The 24,908-nt window shown below is 47.2% G+C and overlaps 1 protein-coding gene across 1 annotated transcript in view; it reads right to left on the bottom strand.

Moving 5' to 3' along the window:
• Positions 1-501: 501 nt before the first annotated feature.
• Positions 502-24,908, bottom strand: part of WFDC1 (WAP four-disulfide core domain 1) — a 58,702-nt gene continuing 34,295 nt past the window's right edge. The window contains exons 5-7 of the mRNA XM_068260803.1: positions 19,163-19,204; positions 17,132-17,190; positions 502-3,719 (exon numbers count right to left, since the gene is read on the bottom strand). Coding sequence (XP_068116904.1) covers positions 17,135-17,190; positions 19,163-19,204 — 98 coding nt within the window. The 3' untranslated portion in view covers positions 502-3,719; positions 17,132-17,134. The remainder of the gene's footprint in view (positions 3,720-17,131; positions 17,191-19,162; positions 19,205-24,908) is intronic.

Below are 24,908 nucleotides of genomic sequence, written 5' to 3'. Positions count from 1 at the left end.
GCGAACCAGTCCTGAGTGAGTTTATCTCTCAGGGAGTCTGTTTGAATGATTACCTTCTTAAAGGACACCTGAAGCGAAAATAAACGAATGAAATGAACAATTGTATCTATCTTCCTTCTCCTAAAAATGACTTTTTAAGATATTCCACGGTTTTATTTTATATTTAAATCTACTTTTTAAGTTTTAACTGTTTTATTGTTTTTGCTCGGTGACACATTCATTGAAGTATGCCAGAGCTAAATCTATGAACTATTGACCCTTTTTATCTCTTGCCTGCTCTCAGAAGCCATTTTCTGCTAGGAAAGTGTTTTATAGTTGGAATTTCTTATCAGTGAGGGTCACACTGTAGTCACTTCCTGCGTGAGTCAGGACTGAGACAGCCACTTACATACCTGATTATTTAACTCTTTCAGGCAGAGAAAGAAAAAAAGGAACATAGCATAATTATTTGTGTGATAGGCACTGTACATACTCATGTCTATTTCATCACTCGTCACACGTCACTTCGGGTATCCTTTAATAGAGGTGAGTGGAAGAGGCAGCGCCCAATGGTTAGGAGGGAGGGAACTCTGGGGTGTTGGAGAGGACTGAGGACTATCCCATCCAGAAGCTGTTCTTCAGTCACGTCACAATTAGCTTGGACAACCAATAAATGGTAAGCGGCAGACTTTGTTTTATTTCTCTAATATGCTCTGTTTGCCTTATACACAGAAAAGAGGGAGGGGGGGCGGGGCATGGACATGAAGGAAGGGGAGGGGCTCAAGCAGAAGCACAGCAGGATCTGTTGGAAGCTATACAAACCACTTTAAAGAGAACCAGTTATACGCATGCCTTTGAAACGTAGTGAGATCCGGCATCTGACTAAAGGTGCACATTAGCAGTACAACCTCCCAAACGAATGGTCATACGATCCGATTGTTGCGATTGATCAGAGACGATCATCCGGATCCACAAACAGAAGGGAAAATTATAAGAAATCTGATCAGACTAAAATAAGCATTCTGAAATTTAGATTGACGGAACGATTGATAGAATGATTGTCCTTCAATTGGCACCATCAATGACACCCGATCCGATCAATCGTACAGTCAGTCATACTGTTAATGCACACCTTAAGACAGCCCTCAACTCATTGACATACACAGAGGCAAGAAAACATGAATAATGGGGTTAGATAACTCCCTCCACAAATAAACTTCACTGTCATAGGAACGGATGGAGGTGGGAGGATAAGCAGGGGAGGGGAACAGCCACAGTGTCAGAGAGGTGTAAGCAGGGGAGGGGACAGCTGTAGTGTCAGAGAGGTGTAAGCCGGGGAGGGGACAGCTGCAGTGTCAGAGAGGTGTAAGCCGGGGAGGGAACCACCAAAATGTCACAGAGGTGCAAGCAGGGGAGGGGACAGCCGTAATGTCAGAGAGGTGTAAGCCGGGGAGGGAACCGCCATAATGTCACAGAGGTGCAAGCAGGGGAGGGGAGCAGCTGTAATGTCAGAGAGGTATAAGCAGGGGAGGGAACAGCTGCAGTGTCAGAGAGGTGTAAGCAGGGGAGGGGACAGCTGCAGTGTCAGAGAGGTGTAAGCAGTGGAGGGGACAACTGCAGTGTCAGAGAGGTGTAAGCAGGGGAGGGAACAGCTGTAGTGTCAGAGAGATGTAAGCAGGGGAGGGAACAGCTGTAGTGTCAGAGAGATGTAAGCAGGGGAGTGGAGCAGCTGCAGTGTCAGGAAGGAGTAAGCAGGGGAAGGGACATCCATAGTGTTAGAGATGTGTAAGCAGGAGAGGGGAGCAGCTGTAGTGTCAGATAGGCGTAAGCAGGGGAGGGGAAGAGCCACAGTGTGAGATAAGTGTAAGCAGGGGAGGGGACAGCCGTAGTGTCAGATAGGTGTAAGCAGGGGGGAGGACAGCCGTAGTGTCAGAGAGGTGTAAGCAGGGAAAGGGTCATCCGTAGTGTCAGAGAGGTGTAAGCAGGGTAAGGGACATCCATAGTGTCAAAGAGGTGTAAGCAGGGAATGGGACATCCGTAGTGTTAGAGATGTGTAAGCAGGAGAGGGGAGCAGCTGTAGTGTCAGATAGGTGTAAGCAGGGGAGGGGAAGAGCCACAGTGTGAGATAAGTGTAAGCAGGGGAGGGGACAGCCGTAGTGTCAGATAGGTGTAAGCAGGGGAGAGGACAGCCGTAGTGTCAGAGAGGTGTAAGCAGGGGAGAGGACAGCTGTAGTGTCAGATAGGTGTAAGCAGGGAAAGGGTCATCCGTAGTGTCAGAGAGGTGTAAGCAGGGAAAGGGACATCCATAGGGTTAGAGAGGTGTAAGTAGGGGAGGGGACAGCTGTAGTGTCAGATAGGTGTAAGCAGGGAAAGGGACATCCATAGGGTTAGAGAGGTGTAAGCAGGAGAGGGGAACAGCTGCAGTGTCAGAGAAGTAACAGGTGTAAGCAGGGGAGGGGCAGAGCCACAGTGTGAGATACGTGTAAGAAGGGGAGAGGACAGCCGTAGTGTCAGAGAGGTGTAAGCAGGGAAGGGGACAGCTGCAGCGCCAGAGAGGTGTAGGCAGGGGAGAGGACAGCTGCAATGTCAGAGAGGTGTAAGCATAGGAGGGGAACAGTAGCGATGTCAGAGAGGTGTAAGCAGGGGAGAGGACAGCTGCAGTGTCAGAGAGGTGTAAGCAGGGGAGGGGACAGCTGCAGTATCAGAGAAGTGTAGGCAGGGGATAACCGCAACTTACTTTAGAGAAGCATAAGCAGATGGGGAGGGAACAGTTTGTTAGTGATTACCACTATTCAAAGTACATACACTGGTCATCATTATCAGTATAGCACCAATGAAAAACTAATAAAGTTATTTGGAGGAAGGCCCCAGATGGACCCTCTGATCTAAGGGCCCAGAGCAGTTACAGCCTTTGCATCCCCTTTTGCTACACCACTGGAGTTGTTGGTCAGAGATTGCAGTGGTGGTGGGGTCTGGAGAGCCAACAGAAAGGACTCAAATCCAGAAATGTGAGACAAGATCTAGAGGGTGCTCAGCTCTGGTCCCTAGTGGCAGTAAATGAGGTGTGTTCTCTTCAACTGGTCACTGGAGAAATATAATCCTTTGAGGGTGCCGGAATCTGTCATCCATGAAGGGAAAGGAAGTTAAATAAACCAATGATTGGCTGCTGGTATCCAGGACATCCTGCAGCTGCGCTGCGAAAGCCTCAAAGTTTATTCCATTTAGCTTTACTCTGAGCAGGCTGCTTATAGTGTTTCAAGCATGCCTGCAGCCTCTTATCACATGATTCTGTGATGTGCAAAAATCACATGCTCTGCGTGGGCGGGGCAGTAGTAGTCTCAGAGAGAGTGGGTGAAGCTGAAACCAGGGAACACAGTGGCTGCATTCTCCCAGCCTCACATTCACAATAGAAGCATACCGGCAGCCATAGAGGTTGAACAGTGAGCTGGAAAGCACAGAGAACCTCCCTTGTTAGTCTGTGTCCATTGCATTGGTTTCAGTACCAAATCTTCATGTGTGATTGGTGCTACATTCATTTAATAATGTCATTCTTGCTCCTCATGGGAGGGAACATTTGGCATCTTGGTCAAGGGCAGAAGGAGAGCCATTTCCTGGGTGTGTCTGGTTGAATATTGTCTTTCATAATGGCAAATATAACTAATATCCTAATATAAGGATCTTCATACTCTACTGGGGAAGGAGGAGGACGTGCACTTTTGCTGGGAGATAATTCAGCTTACCTGAAAGAGGAGGAAGAGGAAATACAGTAATTAGTTTTAGTGATGATCGAACACCTAGATGTTCAGGTTAGGCTGACGTCATCTAGCCCGCCTGCCCCTTCCCACCACCAGGGGGCACCGGTCCTTTCCGAGAGCCAGCATTCTCCCCCCCCCCCCCCCCCCCCCGCTACAAAGGGCAAACACTGACTAAATAATCTTTTTTTTACAATATTTATTGATAGATTATTTAGTCAGTGTTTGCCCTTTGTAAAATTCTTTCCTGACCCTGATTTATACTCTGAAATTTATCTTGTCCTGTCAAGTAATCTTTGCAGAATGTTTATTTACTGAGAATTCCAAAGCCAATACAAAATATACCTGGTTTCCCAGAATGCTCTGGTAAAATTCGTCATAGCTAAACAGCCTAGGCTAAGCATCATTGAAAGGACTGGGTAACATAGCAACGTGCTACGCCACTGACTCTCATAGGTGGTAAAATCGGTTGATTAGCCAATCACAATTGGATGTGTGTACCAGACTTAAAAGGGGTTCTGTGGAGTGCAAAAAAAACCAAAAACAGACACTTACCTGGGGCTTCTATCGACCCCCTGTAGATGTTATGTCCCGCACAGTCCTCCTACGAACCTTTGTTCCCCGCCGCCGTCACCGGTCTATTATTCGTCCAACAAGATAAATATTGCACGCTCCCACTCGCGTCTCCGGGAGCTTACTGCATAGGTGCAATATGAGGTTTTTTCGTACTGCGCCTGCACAGTAAGCTCCCGGAGACACGAGCAAGGAGCGAGCACGCACGTGACCACAGCCGCGCAGTCTCGCTAGAGCACACATGTAAAACTCAGGCCCGTGGGCCAAATCTGGCCTTCAGAGCCATCAGATTTGTCCCTCAGGCGGTTTCCCCACTTTGTATTATGTTTGGCCCACTCCAGACCACCAGAGAAGGTATATTGGAGGGTAATCCCTAGATCACCAGGGAAGCTGTATAGAGAGGGGGACAGCACTAGATACCAGGGAACTATATAGGAGAGGGAAGGGGCCACTAGACACCAGGGAACTGTATAGGGGAAGGAGGGGGCCACTAGACATCAGGGAACCATATAGGGGGAAGGAGGACCACTAAACATCAGGGAACTGTATAGGGGAGGGAAGGGGGCCACTAGTCACCAGGGAACTGCATAAGGGAGGGAGGGGGGCCACTAGACACCAGGAAACTGTATAGGGGAGGCAGGGGGGCTATTAGACACCAGGGAACTGTATAGGGGGAAGGAGGGGGGCACTAGACACCAGGAAACTGTATAGGGGATGCAGGGGGGCTATTAGACACCAGGGAACTGTATAGGGGGAAGGAGGGGGCCACTAGACATAAGGGAACTGTATAGGGGATGCAGGGGGGCTATTAGACACCAGGGAACTGTATAGGGGAAGGAGGGGGCCACTAGACATAAGGGAACTGTATAGGGGATGCAGGGGGGCTATTAGACACCAGGGAACTGTATAGGGGAAGGAGGGGGCCACTAGACACCAGGGAACTGTATAGGGGAGGGAGGGGGCCACTAGACACCAGGAAACTGTATGGGGATGGAGGGGGGCTATTAGACACCAGGGAACTTTATAAGGGAGAGGGGTGGCCACTAGATATGAAAGTCGGCCCGCGATTTGGTCCAAAATAAATTTCGGCCCACTTTGTATTTCAGTTTGACATCCCTGCGCTAGATGAATAATCAGACCGGGACCGGCGGTGGGGAATGGATGATCGGAGGAGGACAGCGTGGAACATGGCAGCTACAGGGGTCCGATAGAAGCCCAGTGGCGGCTCCAGCTTCAGATTTTTGGGGGGGCTCAAAGGGGGCACGAGGGCTGGCAGGCCGGGCTTGGGGGGGGCGTGGTCATGATGTCATGTGGGCGGGGCTAACTGTAATGTAGTTGTACCAGCTAACGTAGTTACATGAAAAAAAAAATGAAGTAAACGCACATAATGACAGGTAGCCTTTCACCAGTAAATGCACATAAGAATCAGCTTTTCAGCAGTTAATGCACATAATGACAGACTGCGTTTCTGCAGTAAATGCACATAAAGGGACAGCTTTTCACCAGTTAATGCACGTAATGACAGATTGCGTTTCCGCAGTAAATGCACATAAGAGCCTGCTTTTCACCAGTTAATGCATGTAATGACAGACAGTTTCCCCATTAAATGCACATAAGAGCCTGCTTTTCACCAGTTAATGCATGTAATGACAGACAGTTTCCCCATTAAATGCACATAAGAGCCTGCTTTTCACCAGTTAATGCATGTAATGACAGACAGTTTCCCCATTAAATGCACATAAGAGACAGCTTTTCACCAGTTAATTCACATAATGACAGACTGCGTTTCCGCAGTAAATGCACATAAGGGACAGCTTTTCACCAGTTAATGCACATAATGACAGACTGCGTTTCCGCAGTAAATGCACATAAGGGACAACTTTTCACCAGTTCATGCACATAATGACAGACTGCGTTTCCGCAGTAAATGCACATAAGGGACAACTTTTCACCAGTTCATGCACATAATGACAGACTGCATTTCCCCAGTAAATGCACATAAGGGACAACTTTTCACCAGTAAATGCACATAATGACAGACAGCATTTCCCCAGTAAATGCACATAAGAGACAGCTTTTCACCAGTTCATGCACATAATGACAGACAGCATTTCCCCAGTAAATGCACATAAGAGACAACTTTTCACCAGTAAATGCACATAATGACAGACAGACAGTGTCCCCAGCACAGGTAGCCAGGTGTATAGATGTCCCCAGTATATGTAGCCAGGCGTATAGCTGTCCCCAGTATATGTAGTCAGGCTGGTGGTGGTGGGCTGGGGGCCCCAGGGCACCTCACGCCTGACTGGTGGTGGGCTGGAGGCCTCATGCCTGCGTGGCTGGTGGGCTGGGGTCCCAGGGAAGCTCAGGCCTGGCTGGTGGTGGTGGGCTGGGGGCCCCAGGGCAGCTCAGGCCTGGCTGGTGGTGGTGGGCTGGGGGCCCCAGGGCAGCTCAGGCCTGGCTGGTGGTGGTGGGCTGGGGGCCCCAGGGCAGCTCAGTGGGTAGGAGGAGGGTGCCAGTGGGTGGGGAGGAGGGTACCTGTGGGTGGAAAGGAGGGTGCCACTGGGTGGGGAGGAGGGTGCCAGTGGGCAGGAGGAGGGTGTCAGTGGGTAGGAGGAGGGTGCCAGTGGTTGGGGAGGAGGGTACCTGTGGGTGGAAAGGAGGGTGACACTGGGTGGGGGAGAAAGGTGCCAGTGGGTAGGAGGATAGTCTCAGTGGGTAGGAGGAGGGTGCCAGTGGGTAGGGGGGTCGTCAGTGGAGGGGGGAGAATGCCCGTGGGTGGGGAGGAAGGTGCCCCTGTGTGTGAGGAGATTGCCCTGGGGAGAGAAGACAGGAAGAAAATGATCGAGGCGCCAGCCGCGCTAATAAGGGATGCGGGAGCCTGCTTTATTCCTCCCTCCCTCCTCCCTTCCTCTGAATGCGCCCCCACCTGCTGTGAATGTCCCCTCCGTAGGCAGTGTGTGCGGAGCAGAGCGGAGCGGTAGGTCCTCTTACCGCAATCCATGCTCACCGGCAACTAGTCTCCTGCTTCCTGTGACGTCATGGTAAACAGGAAGCAAGAGACTAGTTGCCGCTGAGCATGGATTGTGGTAAGAGGACCTACCGCTCCGCTCTGCTCCGCACACACTGCCTACGGGGGGGACAGTCATTCACAGCAGGTGGGGGCGCATTCAGAGGAAGGGAGGAGGGAGGGAGGAATAAAGCAGGCTCCCGCATCCCTTATTAGCGCGGCTGGCGCCTCGATCATTAGTACAGACTTGCGGTGGCCACGGCCAGCGGGGGGGCTTTAAGAGGGGCTAACAAGTTGCCAGCTGGGGCTGAAGCCTGGGCAAGCCCCAGTGTAGCACCGCCACTGTAGAAGCCCCAGGTAAGTGTCTGCTTTTGTTTCTTTTTACTGTCCACAGAACCCCTTTAAAAGGAAATAAATATGTCAGCCTCCCTATCCCACTGGCTTCAGGTGTGATTTATGTACAGTGAAGTCCTGTATGGACATTGGCTCTGGTCTGATGAAATGATTGTTTGGGAATCACCATTGTTTCAGGTGACGGTTCATAAACATTAGGCTCTGCCAAGTAACGTGTGCTGTGCCAAGGAGATGGGGGAGGAGCCTTGCGTGGCGAGAAGCTTCCTGCTCCATCAGGGGACAGCGCAATCAGCAGAGAGATTCTGCTGCGGCTGATTGCTTATTGTTGTGACAGGTGCAGGAGACGGGGAACGATTGTACAGACATCAGAGTGACGGCCGAAGTGATTACAATCATCTCCTCTGTCAGTGCCGTGTCTGGGCCTAAATGCTTTAAGCAATAAGTACAGTTCCCCGCTGTGGCCCTTCCTGACTGACATACAGAGCCGCGCCTTACAGAAATCACTGAACAAGTCGCCTCAGTAACGGGTCCTACTGTGTGTAATTCCTGCAGCGTGTCAGATGCATCCATCTGAAAATGGCGCCTGTGAATAATGGCTAATCCGTTTGTCGCTTATCGCTATTTAATGTTAAAGCCTTATCGCTATTTAGCGTTAACACACAGAACCCTCTCTGTACCTATTCCTATCCCCTAACCACCCCCCTGGTGGTGCCTAACCCTAACCACCCCCCTGGTGGTGCCTAACCCTAACCACCCCCCTGGTGGTGGCTAACCCTACGCTCTACCCTGGTGGTGCCTAACCCTAACCACCCCCCTGGTGGTGCCTAACCCTACGCACTACCCTGGTGGTGCCTAACCCTAACCACCCCCCTGGTGGTGCCTAACCCTAACCACCTCCCTGGTGGTACCTAACCCTAACCTTGACAGTGTTACATTAAATCCATTCACTGTTTTGCAGTTAAATAACGTCTGCAGTTTGGCTTATGTAGGGCGCTATTGATAAATAACGTTACTGTGCACAATAATGTCTTCTGTTTGGCATATGAACAGCGCTATTGATAAATAACGTTACTGTGTGCCGTTTTTCTTCTATTTTCCCTGTGCGCCATTATTATGCAGTACTAACGATAAATAGCAATAAGCGTATCTTTTTAATGCGGCGCCATTTTTATGCATAGGCGCTGTGCGCCATTATTCACTGATCCGTGTCAGATACCCACTCAGCACATTGACCTTTCATTTTCAAAAGATTTTTATCTCACGTGTGTATGCAGCTTAAAGCATGGTACACACTTAAAGTGCCCATACATCAGGCGACTTGGCGGCCGATCGACCCTCCAATTCGATTATTATAATCGAATTGGATGAAAATCGTTGACGCCAAGGGCATGCCCGACTGACAGAGCGACCAATTTGGGGACAGAAATTAATCATTTTGTCTATCGAGCATGCTGCAAGATGTCGGGCCGAAGTTGGTTGGTCGGGGGTGCGGCGGTACGTCGGCGATTTCCGAGCAAGCGACGAGATGACGAAACCCCCACCGCAATGTATAAATATGTCCCCGTGTGCATTTATAAGTTACCTGTCCTGTCGCAGCCTCCACGCGATGTCCCGTAACCTCTGGCCGGCTATCCGTACACGCTACTGACGCCTAGCGTCTGACGTCAGACGTTATGCACCAACGTCACATGCTATGCGCCAGTAGCGCATACGGAATACCGCACGGAGGTTACGGGAAACCGCGCGGAGGCTGCAACAGGACAGGTAACGTATAAATGCACACACTGGGGGGGCACATTTATACATTGGACGGTAGCGGCGGTGCGGGAGCAGCGAGCTCAGGCGATTCCCTGATGATTTCATGCTGAAATTGGACAGGAATCGGCCTGTAGTGTATGGGCAGAATCAACAAGAGACACATTTATCTCTAATCAGATTCGATTAAGAGATAAATTTGTCTCTTTGTCGAATATGCCCATAATGTTTAGGTCTATGGGCACCTTTATAATTATGATTGTCCAATCTGTGACCAATTTTACCATGAGGGTTTAACTACACAACCTGCTTATAATATTCAATATCTGTTGACCCAGGAGTGGAGTGTCTGGAGGCCAGCTCTATATATAATTTGCAAGTGTCGCTGTGTCTGTCCCTGTGTCAGTGCTTTTTTGCACTGTGCATGTGCAGGGACAGAGGCAGAGACACTGCTGAGAGCCAGAGGAGGACGGGCCAGAAGGGGCGGGTGCATGCACGTCAGGCGCGTATGTGCAGGCGTGCGCATGTGCACGGCGGATTAGTGACAGACCTAGCCCGTTTTTAAATGGGCTAAGGTCACTAGTGAGCTTATAATGTGAGGATGTCAGATGGGTCTGTGGTCTGCAGGAATAGCTGCTGCTGCACAGCTCCTATTTTGGCTGATAAGACGTATGAATAATGCAGACGTGTGAAGGCAGCAGCTGACAGACGGGCTGTGTGGGCTCGGAGTGCCTCTTCAGCCAGTCAGATACATTCTGTGCCATCTGAAGCAGTACAATCAACAAGTCATTAATAGGGAGAGATCAGTCTCTGTGGGAAACGTGCGCGGGGCGCCGGCGTTATACGCGAGAAGGACATGCAGGGCATTCGCGGGCAATTATGCCTAATTACCCGGGAGAGTCTCAGAACACAGCGAGCTGTCCCTGGTACATTTCCATCCCTGATTTCAGCTCACCAGCCTCCATGTATGATTGAATGATTAGGTACGCTTGCTCCAACACTGAGGGCCCGTTCACGATTACCGCTGGCGTTTTGCGGGAGTGATTTTCCCGCGATTAGCGCGGAAAAATCACTGGACACTGCGGCGGTCTTGGAGCAATCGCGATTAGCGTGCTATGCACGCTAATCACGATCGCAAATCGCGGAACGCTCGTCGCCGGCAAACCGCTGCATGCAGCGCGGTTGCGGTTATCGCTAACCGCAACCGCATTGTGCAGCGGTTCTTGCAGAACCGCTAGCGGTTTGCTGTGAGCGGGAATCACGCGATTCCCACTCAGGTGTGAACGGGCCCTGAGGCCTCTTTCACACTGGGTTGTTTTCATTGCAGTGCGTTAAGCCTTTTTTACCGTAGGGTAATGCTACAGCAATGAAAACCTATGGGGCATTTCATACCTGCCGTAGGGCTATGCGCAGGAAGTTTCGTATTTCATACGCCGACAACAGTGCGGTACCGGCAATGAAATGCAGTGACAGGAAGTCATGTCTGTCTATTGTACTTTAAAGGGACTCCGAGCACCTCTCATGGGCATGCCTATAAGCCAGATGACTTCCAACAAAGTCGTGCTATGACCCCTCTGGAGGAGCATCTTGCAATGGCCATGCGTGTCACTTCCTCTTCCTGCTTCATTCAGTGATGCACTTCTCTAACAGAGAAGACAGGGGTGACCTGGAATTTATAACATAGCCAAGATGGCAGCCGCGATTTTTAACTTGAAATCGAACAAAAACTATTTGGTGTAGAACAGCGATTCAAGCATCAAATAGAAGAGGAGAGCACAAGCTACAGAAAGGTAGTCCTTTTAAAGGGAACTTGAGGTGACGGGTAGTAAAAGTTTTATACATACCTGGGGTTTCCTCCAGCCCCCTCCGCACAGATCGCTCCCTTTAGGAGAATCCAGGAGGCTTTGGACGCCGCAAAGGGAGCAATCTGTGCAGAGGGGGCTGGAGGAAGCCCGAGGTATGTATAAAACTTTTACAACCTGTCATCTCAGTTACACTTTACACTAGGAAAATGACCATAATAGTAGCTATATCCTGTATAATTGACTGCATTGTACTATATGTCACTACAGTGACTTTTTAATGGGTTCTGTGCTTAGCTAGAAGCGTTTCCTTGAAATATTTCCTTATAAATGTCTGGGTCCTCCCAGGACGTGCAAAGACAGAGAACTAGAAAATCAAGAAAACCAGGATATAGATTGTGAGAGGCTGCCGACTGTCTCCTCCTGATGATTTGTGTCTTCTAATGAGTTTCCGGAGCTGCGGGGTATTCTGCAGCGTGCGGCTTCTGTGCAGAAATCAGAGTCCTGCGTCTCTGGTGGTAATCTAAATACTGACAATGCCCCAATCACAGCGACCATTGCCTTACCTAGGACAGCAGCAAAAAGCAGCACAACACAAAGCATAGTCAATTAAAACAATGCTTCTCTGTAACTGTCAGGGCTCGTTCACACTAAGGGCGTTTTTGCCCTTTTTTCAAGTGTAGGTGATTTTCAAAATCGCCCCAAAAACGCTATTGCAATGATTCCATATGAGAGTTAAAAGGGGCAATACAGCGAAAAACTGTAAAATGTAAAATATGTGCAAACATATATAAATAAGAAGTACGCTTTTTCCAGAGTAAAATTACCCATAAATTACTTTTCTCCAATGTTGCTGTCACTTACAGTAGGTAGTAGAAATCTGACAGAAGCGACAGGTTTTGGACCAGTCCATCTCTTCATGGGGGATTCTCAGCATGGCCTTTATTCTTTATAAAGACATTCCCCTAAAAAGGATTCATGCAAAGATGCTGGCCAGCTTCCCAGCTCCCTACACAGTTTTTTGGCAGTTGGACAGATCAACTGCCATTCACTAAGTGCTTTTGAAAATAAATAAATCCCTGAGAATCCCCTATAAAGAGATGGACTAGTCCAAAGCCTGTCACTTCTGTCAGATTTGTACTATCTACTGTAAGTGACAGCAACATAGGAGAAAAGTAATTTATGGCTCATTTTACTCTGGAAAAAATGTACTTTTTGTCTGTATGCATGTTGGATTATTATGGCTCTGTACAAATTAACAAGCTGACACATCATTGCATTCCAGCGGTTCTGGAGGTGTATTTAGCTTCTAAGGGTACAATGGTTAATTTGCATATATTCAGCAGTGATGCACTGGGAGACATCTCAAGCTCACTCCAACCTGAATTATCGCAAATTCTTTCTGTTTTAAGAAAGCAAACTTTTGTTTTTCTTAACATCTTAGTAAGGGGGCTTTTAGGACCATTGTAGCCCCTTACACACTCCAATGAGTTCTGGGTCACCATGAGCTCGCTGGTTAGTCTGTGCCTCTCGGTGTTACAAGCCCTACTGCATAGAGCCAAATTAATCCATGCCATGCACTGATGAGGATCAAACAATCCGAAACAGTCTGTATGCATGTTGGATTGTTATGGCTCTGTACAAATTAACTAGCTGACACATCATTGCATTCCAGCGGTTCTGGAGGTGTGTTTAGCTTCTAAGGGTAGAATGGTTAATTTGCATATATTCAGCAGTGATGCACTGGGAGACATCTCAAGCTCACTCCAACCTGAATTATCGCAAATTCTTTCTGTTTTAAGAAAGCAAACTTTTGTTTTTATTTGTATATGTTTGCACATATTTAAAATTTTACTGTTTTACGCTGTAGTGCCCCTTTAACATTTGAGCGGTTCGTTTCCGATCCGCTCAGAGAAGCGCTGCCTGGGCCGTTTTTGAGGCGATTCCACCTCAATGGAAGGTATAGGAAAAATGCAAAACGCTCACAAAAGCGCTTTGTGCAGCGATTACGTTCGCGTTTTTAAGAATAAATACATTGTATTTATTGTTTTCCGGGTCAAAGAGTTCACTTCCTGACATGCGCCAGGGAGTGAATTAAAAAAAACGCTATGGAAAAGCGATTAGAAAAACGCTTTTAACAAAAACACACAGCCCACCCAAGTGAAGGGGATCGAAAAAAAAATTGCGTCAAAAAACACCCAACGCGAACGCGGCCGGAATGCAATGTGAATAAGGCTTTAATGCTTGGCCTGCGTTTTTGCATTACCGTGCCAGCTCCGTTGTATCGCAACGCACCCGCCACACTGTAAAAGCTGCGTGGGCGGAGCATGGCAGTGCGGTGAGCCGTGTTACAGAGCTGCCATTACGCCACACTATTGTGAACGTGGCCTGAGGTTGGAGTGCTTTTCAGGCGCTTTCCACCATTTTGCTGATCGCCAGTGATCAGCAAAGCATTGTGTACAGGGGGATCATTCACACGGCAGCGCTTGCAGTTCGCAGAAATCATTTTTAGAGCAATCGCATTGCATTTCTGACTTCACCGAATGAGAATGGCAAACACTGTACAATCACTGCAAAATCACAATCGCAAAATCACAATCGCAAGGCTCTTAACGGGGAACTGAAGTAAGAGGTATACGGAGGCTGCCATATTTATTTGCTTTTAATCAATACCAGTTGCCTGGCAGCCTTGCTGGTCTATTTCTCTGCAGTAGTATCTGAATAACACCAGAAACAAGCATGCAGCTAGTCTTGTCAGATCTGACTTTAAAGTCAGAAACACCTGATCTGCTGTATACTTGTTCAGGGGCTATGGCTAATAGTATTAGAGGCAGAGGATCAGCAGGGCTGCCACGCAACTGGTATTGCTTAAAAGGAAATAAACATGGCAGCCTCCATATACCTCTCTCTTCAGTTCCCCTTTAAGTTTTTCTGTTGTGCTAGAGGGGGTGTGAGTGAATGCAAAACGGCAGCAGCGGGGGTGATCCAGAGGGTCTGTACCTCCTTGCTTTAGAGTGCGGAGGTGACACAGAAGTGCCCCATTGGCAGAGGATCAGCAGGGCTGCCAGGCAACTGGTATTGATTAAAAGGAAATAAATATGGCAGCCTCCATATACCTCTCTCTTCAGTTCCCCTTTAAGATTGTGTTTTGCAATTGCAAATGCGAATGGCCTTCAGGGCTGGGCCCACTATGGCAATCGCTAGGCGCTTTTTGCAGCAATCTTAGGAGCTTTTTACAGAGAAATTTCTGGTGATTTTAAAGGGCTTTTAAATTCAGTGTTAGCGATTTGTACAGCGATTGCAATTTCTTTTTTTTCCCCTTTTTTTTGGGTGGTTCTGGGTAGTTCCATCGCTGCAAAATTGCTTCGTACCGCGACTGAAAAGCGATTGTGCAGCGATCCTGTACTTAGTATTGAAGAGCAATCGCCCCACAAATGCCGCAGGACCCACAATTGCGATTCGGGGAAATCGTGATTTTTCTTGTGATTTACCCCAACTGCCTTCCATCTATTTAGCGCTTTGTGATTGCAAGGGGTGGCTAACCCCTCCTCCCCCCCCCTGTGGGTCTCAGTGCTAAGGCCGGCAGCAATATGTGCTTTCTAGAAATCGCCGGCGATTCCAAAAACACTAAGCTAATAAAAGCCTATGGCAGTGATTCCAAAGGCGCAATGGTAATTTGCCAATAGCAATCGAGGAACCTGCAGAATTTTTGCAGCGATTTCATACAAGCAATGCAGGGGCTAAAATTGCATTCCCTGAAACGCTATCGTTATTTGAGAGTGCTGTGTGATCTCTAGTCAGCCCCAGCCCTGGTATCAGTGCCAAAATAAATTGTTATTTGCGATTTGAACAATCTCGATTGTCCATCATTTCAGGAGGTAAGTCCACCTGTACTCCTCCTTTTTAGTTGTTTTTAGATCATTTTAACCTGCCTGGCGCCTCTGTCCAAATTTGCACAGTATATAGTCCACCTTGGGTGGAGGGGACTGTCCCCTTCTTTCTATCTACAGAGCGACTTCTTAACCTCCCTGGCGGTAAGCCCGAGCTGAGCTCGGGCTATGCCGCGCAGGGGGAGATCTCAGCCCCTGGTGGGGCGATTTTCATGCTGTAAAGTGCTGTGCGCGCAGCCAGCACTTTGCTAGCCGCGCGCACAGCTTGATCGCCGCCGCCCTGCAGCGACCGGCCGCACACAGCGGCGAAAGAGGGTACCCCCCCCCCCCGCCAGAGCCCTGCGCTGCCCGGACCAATAAGTGAATCGGGTGCACCTGACGTCAGGACGTCGGCTGACGTCCATGATGTCATTCTGATCGTCGCCATGGCGACAGGAGAAGCCAAACAGGGGAACACGTTATATACGCGTTCCCCTGTTTGCTATAGATGCCGGCGACGATCGCACTAGAGGGACACATGCGCCCTCTAGTGGTGTTTCATGTAGCTACCACTCTGGTAGCTTTACATGAAACAAAAATTTTTTTTTTTTAAAAAAAAGGATTTTTGCCAATTTGGAAAAAAAAATTAACCGCCAGGGAGGTTAAACCTGAGTGGGGTCAGGTTCTAATGCTCCCCACCTGCATTTCAAATGGTTGCCTATGTGGTAACCCGTGTTTGTGAGTATATCCACATCTGTTCATTATTTCGCCAACAATTGTTAGACTTACTGCACTATATTGGGCTCTCGGTTTTTCTTTTTCTTTTTGTTTCTGGTATCAGTAAAAAGGGCGCATGCGGCAAGTGGACTAATACGACAGAAAATATCGGTATTTGGGAGACCAAGCGTAAATAAAATAAAAAACAGGATTATTTATGAAAAAAAAAAAAAAATTGCAGCAGCAGAGACCACCAAAAAAAAATCCTCCGTAAGTGGCAAGAAAAGGAGTTAAAATTCATTTGTGTGCTAAATTGTACTGGGACAGACAGCTGCAAGCGGCTGGAGGAAGCCCCATGTAAGTAAATCGGCTTTCCTGTCTGATGACGCCTTTAAGAGACTCTGAAGCCAAGAAAAAAAACAGGTTTTTACTTTAAAAGCCTGTTTAACATAATTGCCCCCCCTAAAACGCCGCATCCCAGCGGCTGAAAACTCCATAAATCACCCCAAACTCCCTGGGCAAATATCCACGACTTTCTTGGTCAAGGATTTTGCTGCTCGTGGGAGGCAGAGCTTTGGGCTGTAGCTCTGCCTCCATGCACGTCAATTGGCGCATATCTCCGCCCCTCCCAGTGAAGGTAGACTAAGAGGCGCGGGGGAGGCGGCGAGCAGCGCCGATTGACAGGAGTAGAGGCAGAGCTACAGCCCAAAGCTCTGCCTCTACTAGGAAGGAGCCCCGAAATGTGCCCCAGACAGTTTGGGGTGATTCATTGCTTTTTCAGCTGCAGAGATATGGCGTTTTAATAGGGGCAATTATCTTAAACAGGTTTTTAAAGTAAAAACCACTTTTCTTTCTAGGCTTCAGAGTCTCTTTAAATCTACTTTTAAGATTTTTACTGTTTCATTGTCTCTGCTCAATGACACCTTCATTGAAGTATGCCAGAGCTCAAATCTATAAATTATTGACCCTTTTTATCTCTTTCCTGCTCTCAGAAGCCATTTACTAACAGGAAAGTGTTTTATGGCTGTAATTACTGATCCGTGAGGGTTACTATATAGTCCGACCCGGACAGAAACTGCAACTTACATACCTGATATTTAACTCTTTTTCAGACAGAGAAAGAAAAAAAGGAACACAGCATAGTTATTTGTGTGCTAGGCACTGTACATACACATGTCTATCTCATCATGTCACATGTCACCTTGGTTGTCCTTTAATACTGAGTAACTACGCTGTATCACATCACAGTATAATAGAAACAGAACAATACAATGTAATATAACAGAGTGCAGTGAAGTAAAATAACAATATAATACACACCTTTTACCCTAAGTGTCTCTGCTTATCGTGACCGACCACCACATTATTATAATTTCCACCTGTAACACAAAAGACAATACAAAGTGATATGTACCATATATTACAAATAAATGTAGTGGGAGGAGGTGCAATAGGGAGTGGCAGTTGGAAGGTACCCCCTTACCTACGGGAAATCTTTAACTTAGTGCATCAGGGATGTCTGTATGGCTGATATTGTGGTGAAACCCCTCTCACAGTGTGATGTCATGACCATGGTCCTGACAGTTTGCTGTCTATGAACCCCGTTGCATTGTGGAAAATACCAGCTGTTTCCAACTGCCAAGCGAGCAGCTTTGAATTTGTATAAATATATATGCCTGTCACATTGTCAGTGGGCATATTTACAGATTATGACAATTGGTGCTGTCAGTTTTTTTTTCTTGTCTGCTAGCAGTAAAGATGATAATCTGCAGGATCATGGTGAACAAACAATGTGATCCAATTGAATAGCAAAAATCAATAATTTCTTGATCTATCCTCTATAACTTCTTGGCTAAATCTACGTATATAAAATCGTGTGTGAGTGTGTGTGCGTGGCTGCGTGTCCCCTGATCACTCGAAAACGCCTTGACCGATTTTACTAAAACTTGTTAATAAGATCCCGTACTATCTGGGATGATATGTTCTGGGGGTATCGCCTAACCCCTGCACACCTGGGCGGAGCTACAAACAGCAATTTCATTTCAACCATTCACATCAATGGAAACATGTTAAAGGCTGCAATTCTCACAGTAATAAAAACCAATCATCAAACTTGGCACAGCTGGTCACTGACCAAGAAAGTGGGAGGAGCATAATACATCCAATCAAATTACATTCATTAATTTTACATGGAAAAATTTGGTTCTTTTCCGTTACCCGGTGCATCCACTAGGTGGCAATAAAACTCCACCAGAGTTACATCTTTCCCTACTATCCATGGCGGCCTGGAGGGGGAATAGTAATTAACGCCACCTGGTGGTTGCGCGCCGCTAACGGAATAGTACCCAAAATTCTATTTTTGGCAGGGTTGTCAGACTTGGCACAGTTGGGCACTGGGTGACTGGGATTAATATTCAGAAAAGTGGGTGGAGCCTACAACAGCCAATCAGAAACACCTATTGGTTTTGAAGGGGAATATTTCAATTGCTGCCATTCTTACACTGTTAACGGCAGAGGCCTCAAACTTGCAACAGTTGGTCATTGGTTGACAGGGGTGCAAATTCACTAAAGGGGCGGGGCCACAAACAGCCGATCAGATTTTTTCATTAGATTTCAATGGCAAAATTTAAACTGCTTCCATTCTCATATCATTGATGCCAATGACCCCCAAAGCTCACAAACTTGGTCATTGAGTGACTGTGTGTCAAGGTTACAAAAAGTGGGCGGACAACCAAATACATACCCAGGCAATGGCAAGTGTTCAGCTAATGCTTAAAGGACACCCGAAGCGAAAATAAACTAATGAAATAAACTATTGTATCTATCTTCCTTCTCCTAAAAATTATTTTTTAAGATACTCCACAGTTTTATTTTATGTTTAAATCTACTTTTTAAGTTTTAACTGTTTTAACTGTTTTATTGTTTTTGCTCAATGACACATTCATTGAAGTATGCCGGAGCTAAAATCTATGAACTGTTGACCCTTTTTATCGCTTTCCTCCTCTCAGAAGCCATCTTCTGCTGTTTTATAGTTGTAATTTCTTATCCGTGAGTCACACTGTAGTCACTTCCTGTCTGAGTCAGGAATGAGTCAGACACTTACATACCTGATATTTAACGCTTTCAAGCAAAGAAAGAAAAAAAGGAACACAGCATAGTTATTTGGGTGCTGGGCACTGTACATACACATGTCTATCTCATCATGTCACTGGTCACCTCGGGTATCCTTTAATAAGGAAGTGATTTCAATGGCTCCACCCACTGTCCTCTTATCCCAAGTCCCGCCTGCCTGTGATAGTGACAGGTGTCATTTAATTTCAAAGGAAGTTTTTTAAAGGTGCGCTGACTTACCGTGATACTCCTTGGAATATTTGGGCCTCAGGTTCCTTCCGTCTGCAAAAAATTAAATCAGATAGGGGTCATTGATCAAAGTTCCTGCAACATATTGACCAGAGCACAGTACAGCAGCAGTAGTCCAAATAATGCTTGCCACTTCTTTATACATTACAGAGTTTTAATAAAGCGCACCTGAAGTGAGAGGTATATGGAGGCTGCCATCTTTATTTCCTTTTAAGTAATACCAGTTGCCTGGCAGACCTGCTGTTCCTCTGCCTCCAAAACGTTTAGCCACAGCCCCTGAACAAGCATGCAGCAGATCAGGTGCTCTGACTGAAGTCTGACTGGATTAGCCGCATGTTTGTTTCAGGTGTGTGATTCAGACACTACTGCAGCCAAAGAGATCAGCAGGACAGCCAGGTAACTGTTTAAAGAAAAACTCCGACCAAGAATTGAACTTTATCCCAATCAGTAGCTGATACCCCCTTTTACATGAGAAATCTATTCCTTTTCACAAACAGACCATCAGGGGGCGCTGCATGGCTGATATTGTGGTGAAACCCCTCCCACAAAGAAATTCTGAGTATGTGCTCCTGGCAGTTTCCTGTCTGTGAACCTTGTTGCATTGTGGGAAATAGCGGTTTACAGCTGTTTCCAACTGCCAAAACAGCAAGCAGCAGCTACATCACCTGCCAGCAGTGAAAATGTCACCATGTGATAAATGTCAGAATGTAAATCAGGGATTTAAAATATTTTACAATGGGCAAACACTGACTAAATCATTTATACATAATTATTGTAAAAATGAAGCACTTTTTTATTACATTATTTTCACTGGAGTTCCTCTTTAAGGGCTGGTGCGCACCAAGAGCTCTTTTAAAAATGCTAGCGCTTTGTATTTGTATGGGGTGGATCACACCAGAGCAATGTGATTTTTTTCCCCCAAACACAAATGCATTTTTGAGGCGATTATGCCTCAATGTTAAGTATATGAAAAGGGGAGAATCGCTTTCAAAAATTCCTTGATCAGAGCGATTTTCCTTGCGTTTTTTTTTTACCAAAGCTGATCTTTTCCAGGTCACAGTGTAGAAGAAGGGATATAATCGCTACACAAACACGCTGCAAAAAACGCTAGGCACATGCCTGCAATCGCTTTTAAAGATCACTTCAAAAAACGCTAAGCGTTTGCGAGTACGCTACTGATTTTTGGTGTGCACTGATCCTAAGAGGAAAATAATATGGCAGCCACCATATTCCTCAGTTCAGGAGCCCTTTAAAGGAAAGGTTCAGGGAGGGTGGGTAAAAAATAAAAATCAATTTCCACTTACCTGGGGCTTCCTCCAGCCCGTGGCAGGCAGGAGGTGCCCTCGCCGCCGCTCCACAGGCTCCCGGTGGTCTCCGGTGGCCCACCCGACCTGGCCAGGCCGGCTGCCAGGTCGGGCTCTTCTGCGCTCCAAGGCCCGGAACTTCTGCGTCCCACGCCGGCGCGCTGACGTCATCGGACGTCCTCCGGGCTCTACTGCGCATGCTCAGTAGTTCTGCGCCTGCGCAGTAGAGCCCGAAGGACGTCCGATGACGTCAGAGCGCCGGCGTGGGACGCAGAAGTTCCGGGCCTTGGAGCGCAGAAGAGCCCGACCTGGCAGCCGGCCTGGCCAGGTCGGGTCGGCCACCGGAGACCACCGGGAGCCTGCGGAGCGGCGGCGAGGGCACCTCCTGCCTGCCACGGGCTGGAGGAAGCCCCAGGTAAGTGGAAATTGATTTTTATTTTTTACCCACCCTCCCTGAACCTTTTCTTTAAATGCAGCTTGACATAGACCACCAAGGGTCTTTTCATTAGGGGAGGGAACACACTAGACGTGTTTGAGTGCGTTTTACCATGGATGGCAAAAAGCGCACGATTCTACAGGCTATTGTCTATAGGCTCGTGTGAGAAATCCTCGCTGTCACCATTCATTCGCATTTTGCCTGAGGCTGGGTTCACATATGACATAGCGTGAAAAAGTAGCGTTTTGCCGCAATTTCGGCAAAACCCTCAAATGCTAGCGCTTTTTAAAAGCACTAGCGTAATGAAACCCTATTGGCCCGTTCTTACTTGGGCGATTTGCACTAATCGCCGCAAATCGCCCAAAACCAGGTTAAACGCCAAACGCGTAGCCTGCACCATTTTCAAGCGATTTCCAGGCAATCGCGTTTCAGTGCTATAGAAGCGCAAAACGCAATTGCGCCAAAATCGCTGCAGTGTTCAGTGATTTTTCTGCATGAAATCGTGGAAAAATCACTCCTGCAAAGAAACGCTGGTGTGAATAGAGCCTTAGGATGGTGCGTTTGTGATTTTGTATGCCGTTTTAACTGCGTTTTTGATGCGTTGTGTTTTCTACGCAGATGAATTTTGTGTGCGTTTTAATGCGCTTGCTGTTCGCTAATGTAAACCGCATATGCATTTTGTATGCATTCTTTTATTTAAATTTATGCCAATAGCTAGGAAGACAACAGGAAGCGGAAGACACATCAGAGATCTTTACTTTTTAATCAAAAACGCATAAAAAAAAATGCAATGCATATGCGTTACCATTAACTTTCATTATGTGCGTTTTGGCAGCCATCCTGCATATTATGCAACACTACCAGCGTCTGCAGAACGCTTACTGTAAAAACGCAGTGCAACGCAGCTTCTTCTGCGTCCCATAGACTAACATTGCTGCATAAAACGATGCGTTTTCCGCTACGCTAGCGTTTCTGCCATGTGTGCACCCAGTCTTAACCTTTTCTACACGTTTTTAAATCACACAGCCTTTCCACTTTTTCCCACACGACATATGTGTTCGCATACAGTACATGCCGCCGCAAATGTGCAAGCGTGGAAACGATCGCAGAAAAAAATATTCCCGGAAGACGCAACCGCCGACAGAGACCCGGGAATCGCAGGGGAAAACAGCCGTGCAAGTGTGCTCCCTGCCTAAGGAACAAGCAGTGCAGGAAATATATTGGGCAAGCGCACTCACAGCAGCAATGTGTACAGTTCCGTGGACTCTTGCCACAAGTGCGCTCACATAATGTATGTTATGGAGTGGTTATGCCTTTTATATATATATATATATATATATATATATATATATATATATATATATATATATATATATATATATATATATATATATATAATAGAGTAAGTGCCTCAACCTTCGAGCAAGAAGAAGAAGTACTTTGCATGAGAAAATATATGCGTGCTCAATCACCAAGTTTAAGGCCTCTTTTCCACGGACTGTTGAGCTGTGTGCTCAGCAAGCAGTTACCAGGCAGCAGTAAGCAGTTACCAGGCAGCAGTAAGCAGTTACCAGGCAGCAGCAAGCAGTTTCCAGGCAGCAGCAAGCAGTTTCCAGGCAGCAGCAAGCAGTTTCCAGGCAGCAGCAAGCAGTTTCCAGGCAGCAGCAAGCAGTTTCCAGGCAGCAGCAAGCAGTTTCCAGGCAGCAACAAGCAGTTTCCAGGCAGCAGCAGCAAGCTGTTACCAGGCAGTAGTGAGCAGTTGTAAGAGTTTGAGAGGCATGTTACTGCCTATCAACTGTCCGTGGATAAGAGGCCTACCCTAGCAAGTCTGGCTTTGCAAATCTGGCCTAATTGGCTATTCATGAGGCAATGCTCATGCAAATATGCATTTGCTTTTGCATGCCAAACTATGCAGGGTCAAAAAACCAATACTGCAAAGCGGTCGCCCTGCTACATGCCAGTGTTGAGCGAAAATGCAAAAATTTGTTTCGATAAATGTTTACCGAATTTTCGCCTAATTTTGTTTTGACAGGCAAATTTTCCATCTAATTTTTTCACGTTAATTTTCGCCTAAGGCCAGTCATTTTCGCATTACTTGCGTATGATTGCGGACATTTTCCACATAAGGGCATTAGCGCCCGCATTCAGAGACGTTTCTTGCGCATTATTGCGGGCATTTTTCCGTATAAACGTCCGCATAGATTGAATTTCCATGCGGATTATTGTGGACATTTTTCCGCATAAGGGCATAAGCATCCGCATACAATGAATTTTCGATGCTGGTCGAAAACGCAAATATTTCTGAAGATTTTCGTGAAAATTCGCCAAAAAACGAAAATGGGATTTTCGAGGCGAAAATTCGCAAGCAACACTGCTACATGCTACATTAGCCCTATCCAGGAGCGCCACGGGGAGGATTCCCAATGCCCCCCTTTTATACAACCAGGGGACCACAGGGTCCCAGGCTCTCTCACTGCCTGGGAACCACAGCGACACCCTGGAGGGGGAGGCGCAGGCGCTCCCCCCCCCAAGCGTGGCCAGCGTCGGGGAGAGCCGTCCACACCCACCTCCCAATATTTAAAACAGGCACTTACCTTAACGTCCATTGCGTTCTGCTACATGCGCATTAACTTGGGGGCACCACATGAGAAAGGAGTGAAGCATGGGTCACCCCGAGCTTTAGAGCTCAGGGCTGGCTCACATACAGCACTCCAGAGGGGGGGGGGGGGGGGGGGGACAGGTGCCGACAACTCACTCCAGGGCTCACACCACCGGAGCAAGCCATCCACCACCTGCCTCCAAAGGATACAAACTGCAAAAAATGCTTTCCATGAGAAAATTAATGCGCATGTAGCAGAACGCAATGGGCGTTAAGGTGAGTGCCTGTTTTTAATATTGGGAGGTGGGTGCAGACGGCTCTCCCTGGCGCTGGCCACGCTTGGGGGGGGTCACCTGCGGCACCTAGCCTCCCCCTCCGGGGTGCCGCTGTGGTTCCCGCGGTCCCTCTGGTTGGATAAAAAGGGGGCATTGGGAATCCTCCCTGTGACGCTCCTGGATAGTGCTAATGTAGCATGTAGCAGTGTTGCTTGCGAATTTTCGCCTAAGTCATTTTCGCATCGAAAATCCTGTTTTCGTTTTTTGGCGAATTTTCACGGAAATCTTCAGAAATATTTGTGTTTTCGACCAGCATCGAAAATTCATTGTATGCGGATGCTTATGCCCTTATGCGGAAAAATGTCCACAATAATCCGCATGGAAATGTAGACTATGAATGTATTTTGTAGGTACTGATCTTTTGCAGGAACGGATCTTTTGCAGATAATGATCTTTTGAATGTGTACAGCAACTTTTGTGTGCAGCATCTTGCAAATATTTCTATCTAATGGGGAGTGCAGCTCAATAGAATAGACTGTGTAGGTGTGGCTCTGATACTACATGGAAGGGGGTAAAATTGGTCTGTGATCTTTCATTTTTCCAAAGACTTTTATCTGATGTGTGTACCCACCTATATTCTTCTTGCTTCAAGGTTGAGGCACGTACTCTATTAGATAGATAGAAGATGCGGCGTATGCTACGACGCGGGACGGCTAGTAGATATATAGATATATAGATATATATAGATATATATATATATACATACACAGTACAGACCAAAAGTTTGGACACACCTTCTCATTCAGGCCCAGTGCACACCAAAAACCTCTAGCAGATACGCAAAACACAAGAGGTTTTTAAAGCAGATTTCAGAGTGATTCTAGGCATAGAGAGGTTTTCTAACCATGCCTAGCGGTTGTTGGAGCGTTTGTGTAGCAGATTACATATATTGGTACAGTAAAGCTGTTACTGAACAGCTTCTGTAACAAAAACACCTGGAAAACCGCTGTGATCTAGCGCTTTTCAGAGCAGTTTTCCACTTACCTATACTTTAACATTGAGGCAGAATCACCTCAGAAATCTAAAAAATGCTGCAGCCCCCGAGTTTGCGTTTGCAGAAAAA

The sequence above is a fragment of the Hyperolius riggenbachi genome, chromosome 11 (assembly GCF_040937935.1).
Source record: "Hyperolius riggenbachi isolate aHypRig1 chromosome 11, aHypRig1.pri, whole genome shotgun sequence".
Classification (NCBI taxonomy): domain Eukaryota; kingdom Metazoa; phylum Chordata; class Amphibia; order Anura; family Hyperoliidae; genus Hyperolius; species Hyperolius riggenbachi.
The sequence above is the reverse complement of the archived record's forward strand: the minus strand, read 5'-3'. Positions and strand labels throughout refer to the sequence as shown.